This window comes from Gekko japonicus, unplaced genomic scaffold (genome assembly GCF_001447785.1).
Source record: "Gekko japonicus isolate JY-2015 unplaced genomic scaffold, Gekko_japonicus_V1.1 scaffold3040, whole genome shotgun sequence".
NCBI classification, from domain to species: Eukaryota; Metazoa; Chordata; class Lepidosauria; order Squamata; family Gekkonidae; genus Gekko; species Gekko japonicus.
Genome location: NW_015160318.1, coordinates 62,616 through 73,610, shown reverse-complemented (window position 1 = coordinate 73,610; position 10,995 = coordinate 62,616). Strand labels below are relative to the sequence as shown.

The window sequence follows — 10,995 nt, the reverse complement described above, 5'->3', positions numbered from 1 at the left end:
AAAGGCAGTCCCTTAGGTATGTAGGCCCCTGACCATATAGGGCTTTTGCATTGGAAAATAATTATGCAATGTTGCAGTCTTATTATTGATAGACCTGGCATTGCACAACATCAGTGTCGGAGAAAGGTCTGTTTTCCTAGCTCCACTTCCAGTGATGGGACAAAGGTTGGAAAGAGACCAAGCATAACCATATCTCCATCTGCTTCCTGTATTATACCTTGTCCCACCGACATACTTCCCATGTCCCACAGTCACTGGGATTCCTGACTCCATAGTGGTTTCCACCAACTGCATCTAATCTGCTTCCACCTCTTTATCATCAGACTAACACACACTGATAGATTACCATTGATGTTAAAAACTGAATGAACAAATAATAGTTTGCTAATCTATTCTGTATAACCCCTCCCACCCAGAGCCAATTAAATGTAATTCCTACCTTACTAACAATAATTCCACTTTAATTGATTAATTAATTTAAAATAATTCCACTTTGGTTAATTAATTAATTAAAAAACTATCCTAGATCCCTCCCAAATACTATTTGAGCTAGCAGGGATAATATATTCCTAAACTGAGTAATCTAGGCAGTCTCTATCAACTATGGGATGGGACAGATTCAGTGCTATGCTTGAGGCAGCTATAGTTGAAGCAGCAGATGAAAAACAGTTCCGCTCTCTGTGTCATTACATTTGTATCGCTATGCTCGTACACACTGTTCATTCGTTATGTTCGTATAGTAAAAGCAGGGCTATTTTTGGGCAGGAACGCACAGGAACGGAGTTCTGGCTGGCTCCGTAGTTGGCCACGCCCAGCAGGAACTCATTAGCATAATAGGCCACACCCAACATCAGAAACTCATTCGGATTGGCTACATTATGGGTGTGTGGCCTAACATGCAAAGGAGTTCCTGCTACAAAAAAAGGCCCTGGGTTTTGACCACAAACAAGGTAAACAGAATAAGAAGCAAAAGGTGGGTGTGGCTGGATGAGCACACTTCTGGTAACATGGGGGTGTGGCCTAATAGGCCAATGAGCTGTGCTGTCAGGGGTGTGCCTATTATGCTAACGAGTTCCTGCTGGGCTTTTTCTACAAAAAAAGCCCCGAGTAAAAGTAAAGGTTTCCCTTGCTCGAAAGCCAGTCGAATCCAACTCTAGGGATGCAGTGCTCATCTCTGTTTCCAAGCCGAAGAGCCAGCACTGTCCAAAGACATTTCCATGGCCGAGGTGCATGGAACACTGTTACCTTCCCACCAAAGCGGTACCTATTTATCTACTTGCAATTTCTTGCTTTCAAACTCCTAGGTTGGCAGGAGCTGGGACCAGAGACAGGAGTTCACTCCGTCATGCGGCACGTGGGTCTCGAACTGCTGAACTACTGACCTACCGGTCTGCAGTTCAGTGTCTTAACCACTTGAGCCACTTCAGCCCCTTCTTATGTTCGTATAGAACTCTTACATTTTTAAAAGATAGGGGCATCCTTGGAGCAGATCTCCTTACCTTTCCCCTCTCTGAACGCCACGGTGCTGCGACCTTCGATCCATTGGTAGACTGGAAAATTGTATGTCTTGCCCTGTGGGGATGTCACCTTGACAAAGTTGCAGTACCAACTGTCTTGGAGGTCCAGCAAAGACTTTTTGGTGAACTGGATGAGCAAAATATCTCCCAAGTCTTGTGGACAGGTAATTTTGTACTTGCTGTCCTGAAATGGAGTGGGGGAGAAGCATGACAAGAAGATGTTCCAAGTTCCAATGGCATCAGAACAAAGCAGAGGAAATTCAAAACCTGAATGGCTCAGCCCCAGCTCCCGCCCCTCATTCTGGGACCTGGTTTTCTGGTTCTCATCAGAGATTGTAACCCTGCACACTATGGCTAGCAGGAGCTGACTGGGGTCTGGCTGAGGCTGTTTCTCTTCTGCCTACAGGTACTTAAGGCATAGAGGTGCCTAACAAAGATATACGGTGTATAGAAAAATTGCTTTCTGATTTCTATATCCACATGCCTTCGCCTATGATGTCTTTTTGATAACATGCTGTGTCTTGTTTCCTGTTGCAAGCCAAATGGTGAGGGCCACATGGCCTCAATAGCCATACCATAAACCCACATTCTTTCACACCTCTAAGTGTGGCTGATGGCTCCTGGCTCCCCCCACACATGCAACAAGTCACGTATACAATGATGAAGCTGTGGAGTTTGGGTCACCTGACTGTGGGAGGGGCCTCCAAACTTCTAGCCATTCCTGTGTTGCAGCTATGGCAACCAACAACTGGGCACATCCCATTCCCACTCGTGATTGGCTGATGGCCACAACTGATCATGAATGGAATTGGGGTATAATTGATTGATTCCTATGAGAGGGAGCGCTCTGCCCTCAGCTCTCCCTTCTTGTCATTGTCTGTTTTATTGCACCTGGAAATGCTGCCTCGTGAGAGACAAAGAGTCGCTTTGTGAACTGGAGCACATGGGTGCAAGGATGGGATTTCTTTTCCAAATCCCTTGGTGTCTAATTGGACTGTATACCTTGGACACTCTTGGAATATGGACTCTTCACTGGTAACTATGAATATCTTTAATGTGTAGTTAAGGCACAGAGCCATAGGTTTTTCTTGTTTTCAGTAATCTCTTATATAGTCTGTGTTGCTATGCTCTGTACTGAATAAAAAGTATTCTTATTTCTAAAGGGTCTCTGCTGTTGTTCCTGAGTTCCAAGTCTAAATCTTGTGCCTTCTGCTCACCATATAAGCTACCTTTGTAAGATTAAGTGTGCATCTCTGGGAATGAGTTGCTAATGTGTTAAGTTCCAGATACCAACTGAGAGTCTGAACCTCTAATCTCAGGTTGGGGGGAACTACTGTAGAGGTTCTGGTGGCATATTGTTCTGAAAACCAGAGAGGATATAGTCCATCTCGGGGTTTGTTGTTTAATGTACTGAAAAAGTACAATATTCCCTCCCATCCCTGGACTGGCCTGGGTGGACAATCCTGTACATACGGGAACACAGTGCACAAGGTACTAGCAAAACAAAAAACACTGTGACTATTTTTTTGCTGTCTGTATTCTTTTTATATTTTATACTGTAGAATATAGATAGGATTACCAAATTACACAATATAATAAACCATGTCAAAGAAGCAAACAATGCGTATGAACATAAATATTTTCAAAGTCTAAGACAAGAAACATCCATTTACTCCACCATACGCCGACAGCCAAGAAAAGCCACTGCACTTCTGTTCCTAAGTTGGCAAACCAGCAACGAAGTGACTTGTGACTACTGTACTCCAGAAAAAAACAACACTCCACTTGTAGGTTCCTGCTCTGGGCAATAGTGGCAGCGTGCATCTTTCCAATGGACTAATGTGTCTCCCAGGTAAGGTCCACATTTGAATGGCGGCCGGTGCTCATTGAGGATAGACGTGTGCGAGAGAGCTCTATACACCTATCCTAAACTCACTCTTTTCGTTGGTAGTTTTTTGCAGCCAAAATATTCTTTGTTAAAGGAATATTTGCCAGAGACTTAAACCACGACCAGAGAGAGTGGCGAATCTCTGGGGTTTGTTTTTGGTTGGTCTCGAAGCAGGAAAGGTGAGCAAGCCAGCAAGGGACTTTATCTACTTGCCGTGCACAAGAGGAGCACAAAGGACAGAGTGGACGGAGTGGAGCATAACATCAATGCCAAATCTACAAATATCAACTATAAACACCATACACGAAGCTAAGTGTTAATTTTTCTCTTTATATATGGGAAACTGAGACGGGAGAAAAGGGAGGGGGTGAAAGCGCTGAAATTTGTCACTGGAGTTAAAACAGGCTTTTCCCCCCTTTGTGAGAGCGGCTAGTAAAAGGTAAAGCCAAATAAATAAAGATAACGTTAGATAAGATACAGAGCAAAGATATTAGTATAAAAACAATAACTCAAGTAATACTTAAGGGGTGCTGACGACGTCTTTGTTACTTTAAGGCAAATTCGAAACAGCTGGGGAGAAGCGGGCGATCGAACGAGGCGCGGCCATCTTTTCTCCATTGATAGTTATGCCATCTTTGGAAAAGGTTTTTAAGGCATTAAATTCTTCTTTGGTAAGATTATGATTATGACGTCTGCAGGAGACCTCCAGTTTTTCAATATCCCTTATAGCAACCTTCTCAAATGATTGTATAGAGTGGTCAGTAATTGAAGGGACAAAATGGGACCTTGGTAGAAATCTGCTCCTATCTAGATCATTAGTATTGCCAAAAAGAATCTTTAATTTTAACAACCTTATTAAACGAAATACATCAACCCAAGTTTGAAAAGGGTTGTATTTAGGTGTAAAAACAAAACCCAAACCTGATTTCAAAACGTGTTCTTGTACTGATGATAATTGTCTGGAATCCAGATTAATAATTATTTTTTCCTCCGACCCCTTGGATAGGGTTGATACCGGGGAAAAGTCTGTCTAGTTTGCTGTTTAGTTCTTCTGTCCAAAAAAGGTCTCCTCTGCATCTGTTTATCACCAGAAGTTGACGGAGACTCCTCCGCTTTGGTAGTATCTAGATCTGAGCTGGAAAATGTCTTATCTGCCCAAGTGACATTTTCTTCTTTTTCTGTATAAACCTCCATTTATATATATTATGTTGTGCATAATCTTTAGTGTCCCTTTCAAATTTTCTGATTTTAAATTCCTGTAATTTATTTTTCAAATTGTTTAACTAATTCCTCTGTCTCTTTAAATTTCCTATCAAATTCATCCCCCTGTATAGAATTCTTTAATGACAGTTCAAGATCAACAATTTCTGATTTAAGTTTTCCCATTTCCTCATGCAATTTTTCAATAATTAGTAACATGAGGCCGGTAGAACATTTATTTAGAATTGACATCCATTTGTTCTTGAAGTTTTCATCATCAGCATACAAGGCAGGTAACTTTTTGGATTTTCAGGCCTCTGGGCATACGCTCCATTTTACAATAATCTGTAAGCAAAATGGCATGTAAGAAAAGTCTAATTTCCTTTGTCTTTAAAGCCATTAGTTGCGCCCAATTAATATTCTTATCTAGAGATTGTTTCTCCAATGTGGTAGGCAAATTAGATAAAACGATCTCCTTATCTACATCTGTAAATGCATCTGTAAATACAAATTAGCTATTTAAATGGGCCATCCCACATGTAAGTAGCAAAGATATAAGAGCTGTGCGCCAGGGGACTTTTAGCTTTGAATTGGGTGGTTCCAACTGCCTCTGAATGTCTCTTGCTTTGAAGAACCTATGTTGGCTATGACTTGACGAGAGAGAGAGAGAGAGAGAGAGAGAGAGAGAGAGAGAGAGAGAGAGAGAGACATGCTCTTCATTCAGAAGCCCCCCCTTCTGGTTTTTTTTTTTTATGTATTGTAAACGGCTTTGGGTTTCCATTGGGGAGAAAAGTGGCCTATAAACAACCAACCAATCAAATAACAACACTCTCTTCAGTGTGTTCAAGGGCTTTCACAAGCTTCATTCATTTATTCATTCATTCATTCAATTTTTACCCTGCCCTCCCTGCCAAGGCAGGCTCATGGCGGGCTTACATTTAAAAGATTAAAAATATATTAAAACACAAATGCCTATTAATGCAATACACCTTCATAAAACACATAGATATAACAATACAAAATAAAATAAAGTGCTGCTGGTGGTAACATCCTGGCCATGATAGGAGGTTCCAAAGTAGGGGTGTGCAAAAAAGAAAAATTCGGCCTGATTGGGATTCGGACGAATCGGGCACAATCAATTTCAGTGGGCAGAAAGACTCCAGCATGTCAATTTCGGCAGTAGGAGCCAACTGGGAAGTCTTTTGGCCAGCCCAATGTCAATTTTGGCCCCATTATATCTTATGGGCCATTAAAGGCAATGGCAAAAACAAATATATATATATTGGATTTATATCCCGCCCTCCTCGAAGGCTCAGGGCGGCTAACAAGGGAATAAGTGCCAGGTTAAAACAATAGAATAGAAAATATTCTGGGGGCTGGAGGGGAGGAGGTTTGAGGGAGAGGCTCCACACTTGCAGGATAGCTGCTGGAGCCTCTCCCCAAGATACCCACCACATTTCAAGAACATTGGACCAGGGGGTTCAATTCGACGAGCCCCCAAACAGGTTGCCCCCATCCCCTCCATTGTTCTCTATGTTGTGAAAAAACATTACTTTCCCCCCACAAGGCTGTTAGTGGCTCTGGGGGGGGGGGGGGGGTTTGAGGGAGAGGCTCCACGTTTTCAGGGTAGCTTTGGGAGCCTCTCCCCAGGCAAGCAGGCAGCACCCGGCTGTCTGACTCTCCCAGAGAACCTCAGGGAAAGTGAACTGTCTTGGGAGGTGCTTGTTTGCCATGAGAAGAAGTGGCACACTCCAGAACAAGTGGCACTGTGGCTTTGCAAGCTCTTGTTCTGGAGCGTGCCTCTTGTTCTCATGGCAAACAAGCACCTCCCAAGACAGTTCACTTTCCGTGAGGTTCTCTGGGAGAGTCTGACTGCTGGGTGCTGCCTGCTTGCCTGCCTTAAGTGCTGCTGGCTGCGTTTCCCCATTGGAAACAATGGAAGTAATGGGGGGGGTAACCTGTTTGGGTGCCCATAGAATTGGGCCCACTGGTATAATTGCTTTGGGACATGGGGGGGTTATGTGGGGAGAGGCTCTCGAAGCTACCCTGAAAATTTGGAGCCTCTCCCTCAAACCCCTTCCCACCCAGAGCCACTAACAGTAGGGAAAAAGTAACTCCCCCCCAACCATAGAGAACAATGGGGGCAAGCTGTTTGAGGGCCTGTAGAATTGGACCCCCTGATCCAATGTTCTTGAAACACAGTGGGTATCTTCGGGAGAAGCTCTAGCAGCTACCCCGCAAGTTTGGAGCCTCTCCCTCAAACTCCCTCCCCTCCAGCCCCCAGAATATACCCTATGTTTTCGCCATTGACTTCAATGGCCCATAGGATATAATGGGGCCGAATTGCTGCCGAAATTCAGCGACAATTCGGCAGCAAGCTGATTCAGATCAGAGAATCTGAATCGGCCCACAGCAGCCCGAAAGGGGCCCGAATGGGCCATTTTGGGGGGTGCATTCGGTTCAGATGAACCGAACACACATCCCTACCTCAGTGCTCTCTGGGGAACATGCAGGGAAAGGCGGTCCCTCAGGTAGGCAGGCCCCAGGCCATATAAGGCTTTAATGGTCAAAACCAGCACCTTGAAGGGAATCCAGCATGCTATTGGCAGCCAGTGCAATGCCTTTAGCACAGGCTGGATGTGCTCCCACATAGGGAGACCCATCAACAACCTGGCCGCCGCATTTTGCACCAGTTGCAGCTTCTGGAATTGCGACAAGGGCAGCCCCATGTAGAGAGCATTGCAGTAGTCTAGTCTTGAGGTGACCATTGCATGGATCACTGTTGCCAGATCATTGCGTTTGAGGAAGGGAACCAACTGCCTGATCAACCGAAGATGGTAAAAGGCTGCCTTGGCAGTGGCTGCTACCTGGGTCTGCATAGTTAAGGAGGCATCCAGGAGCACTCTCAAACTCCTAACCCTCAGTGCTGGCACCAACGGTGCCCCCATCACAGGCCAGTAGTGGGATCCCTACCCCTGTTCTGCTCTGACTCAGGCACAGGACCTCCATCTTCATCGGATTCATCTTCAGTCAGCTCAGTCTAAGCCAACCAGCCACGTCCTGTAGTGCCCAGTCCAGATCTTCCAGGGTAGAGTAGGACTGACCGCCCAACAACAGATATATCTGGGTGTCATCCGCATATTGGTGACGGCCTAGCCCATGCCTCTGGGCAATCTGGGCAAGGGGGCACACGTAGATGTTGAATAACATTGGGGAGAGCACTGCCCCTTGAGGCACTCTGCAGATCAGCGGGTGCCTTCGGAACATCTGATTCCCAAACACCACCCTTTGTCCCCGACCATGGAGAAAGGAGACAAGCCATTGCAAGGCAAGCCCCTGCATCCTTGTGTAGGCTTCCCAAGGCCCCCTGGGGGGTGGGGAAACCCCTGCCCCAGAGGCCCGTTCCCTGCCGCCGCCGGATTGGGCCCCCGGGGGAACTCCACCCCGACGTTTGCGTCACTTGGAAGTGACACGACCACGCCGGGCACGCTGGGGGCGGGGCCACAGCAATCAGAGGGAAAACTCTATGGTTTCCCCTCATATGGCCATGGCCCCACCCCCAGCATGCCTGCCGTCGTCACGTCACTTCTGGGTGACGTGCATGGGGTGTGCGCGCACACACACCAGGCACCAGCCGGGAGCCCCCCACTCTGGCAGAAGATCGACTTGGCAACCCTACCCTTGTGTCAGCGAGGCAGTGGGTCAGTAGCTGATGGCTGACCATGTCGAACGCCGCCAACAGGTTCAACAACAACAGCACCACTGTCCTGCCCCAATCCAGATACCTCCGGAGGTCATCTGTGTGGGCGACCAGTGCCATCTCTGTTCCATGGCCTGGCCAGAAGCCGGACTGGAAGGGGTCTAGTGTGGAAGTGTCATCCATAAAGCTCTGCAACTGTATCGCCACCGCCCTCTCAATTAATTCGCCCAAATAGGGCAAATTGGAAACCGGCCAGTAATTCACCAATTCGGCCAGATCCAGAGATGGTTTTTTAAGGAGAGGGCGGACCATCGCTTCCTTGAGTGCCCCCAGGAACAGTCCCTCAGAGACTTCACTGGGTTTTGCATCTTCTCCTTTGAACAGGTCCCTTACTCACCTCACCTGAAAGTCCTGGTGGGTGTAGAAATAATTTGCCATAAAGCCTGGCAAACTCTCTCAAGTCACAGAAAATAAGTTGCCTGCTCTGCTCTTTGAAAACCCCCCCCCCAACTGAAACAAAAGGACAGATGGAGGCAATTTTCCATAGAGCTGCTCATGCAGTGAATAATATATATGCAAGAAAATAGGTATTGTTTACAAAATGCATTTCATCCCATAAAACCCCACAGCTTCAGCCGGGCTTTGATCCATTACTACTCACAACTTACTGCTCCGTAGTAGAAGTCCGGTCCCCAGTTGTCAAGCCAAGTTTGGGGGCTGGTGCCCTTGGTGCCCACCAAGGTGAGTAAAATCCAGTCTTTAGTCTGTGAGCCCACGTAGGTGCCAGTAGACACACAAGCTGTATATTGAACCATGTTGCAACTCAGGTGTACGCCAAGAATATTTCTTCTCTTGAATGATTAGAAGTAGGAGTGGTGACTGGATGGATTTCCAGACACTGTTAAACCTGTCTTCCATAGAGCAGGAGTTATTATCTTTTCCCAGCAAGAAAAGCCCCACCCCTTTTGCAGTGGTAACTTCACCCCTGCCAGGGAGAGCAGGCTGAGTTCCAGCTGGCTTTGTGGGCATCCATTAGGCTGGGAGGAGAGGCCAGGTTTCGGCCTTAGGCAGGTAAAGAACCAGGGAGTGCAGGAGGAGCAGAAATAGATGCTGGGGCAAAGAGGTCCAGGCCCGTCCTTACCACATCTGGAAGGGAGACACCTTTTCCCACCTCTGAAGCCACTTGAGGGGGCCACCCACAACAAGACACTGTCCTCTCCTTATTCAAGGTTGGGGGAGGGGCTCCGAGGTATGCAGGCAAAATGACATTATGAATTAACAGAAAGAAGGGAAAGGGGGGAAGTTAGAAAGGAAATTGTGTGCTTTTAAGGAGGCGTGAAGGCTGGAAGTAGTTAGAGCTGGGGTCCCCGATTCTGACAGAGCTTGGTGGGAGCAGCCACAAAATGGCTGCCACAGGAGGTGAGCCACAGCTGATCATCAGTCGCACCGGGAAGACATTTGTGCTGAGGTGGCAGCTGCTGCTGAAGCAACATGTTTTAAAATGGAGGCATAGTGTGAGTCCATTTGACTTCGGCAGCAGCATCAGTACGCTTGGCAGGGGTCGTTTCATAGAAAAAGAGCTAGGGGAACTCATTAGCATAACTCATTAGCATATGCCACACCCCCTGACATCACCGGAAGTGCGTCATAAGGCCACACCCCCTGACATCACCGGAAGTGTGTCATAAGGCCACACCTCCTGACATCACCGGAAGTGTGTCATAAGGCCACACACCCCGCCCCCAACGGTCCCGGCTGCTGCCGCCGGCCTTGCAGCTCCACTGCCAAGCCCCATGAGGGGCCCGGCGGTGGACCTGCAAGGCCGGCGGGAGTGCAAGGAAGCCCCGCGAAGGCCCTCCCTGGCCCCAGGCAGGCAGGGGTGGGGAGAGGCAGGGAGGAAGCAACTTACCCTCCCTCTTCTCCTGCCTCCTCCTGGCTGAATGAGGGCCGGAAGCGGGGCGGCCGGAAGCAGGGGGCGGGGCTTTGTCATGTGCCCCGCCCCCCGTACCTCACCTGGGGGAACTGCGATCCCCCACAATCCCCCCGAAATGACCTCTGGTTATAAGTATATAGATTGTGAGAGACTGGAGCAGACTGCTATGTGAATTTTTATTGACCTTTGTATTTTTTTCTATGAAGGAATATGTTGTTTGTCTTTACCAGACACTAAATATGTTATAGCTTTATTATAGACTGTTGTTGTATTGTTCTGTGGGCATCTAGGACACGTCTGTATTTTTTCATACCGGACTCTTTTGGGACTGTGTGTTATTTCTTTGGATTGTTTGACCCAAGGTCTCACCAGCTGCTGCATGTGGAGGAGTGGGGAATCAAACCCGGTTCTCCCAGATTAGATTCTGTGCTCCTAACCACTACATCATGCTGGTAATATGATGAAGTTGTATTACCAAGTGGCAAATCTGGTCCAACTAAACCAACTAAAACAATTACAGTACAAGAAAAGAGTCATATAATTAGAGATGGACTTTTGAGAATATGGTTTACATGTTGGAGTGTGCTGAGTCCTTCAAACTCTCTGCTTATGTCTCCAATAAAAATTTACCATGATAAGAATACAATAAACAAGAGTGACTCCTTGCCATAAGGCAATATGGTAAATGCCCTGGGGAAACTCAAGTCTTGGCAAGACATTAAAGATGAAGGAATAAATATTCAGTGTTTATCGTATT

General features: G+C 46.8%; 1 protein-coding gene across 1 annotated transcript in view; it reads right to left on the bottom strand.

Moving 5' to 3' along the window:
• LOC107115231 (arachidonate 15-lipoxygenase B-like) overlaps window positions 1–9,120 on the bottom strand; it is a 54,141-nt gene extending 45,021 nt beyond the window's left edge. Inside the window, exons 1-3 of the mRNA XM_015416889.1 lie at window positions 8,974–9,120; window positions 1,500–1,701; window positions 780–789 (exon numbers count right to left, since the gene is read on the bottom strand). Coding sequence (XP_015272375.1) covers window positions 780–789; window positions 1,500–1,701; window positions 8,974–9,120 — 359 coding nt within the window. The remainder of the gene's footprint in view (window positions 1–779; window positions 790–1,499; window positions 1,702–8,973) is intronic.
• Between the last annotated feature and the right edge of the window lie 1,875 nt (window positions 9,121–10,995).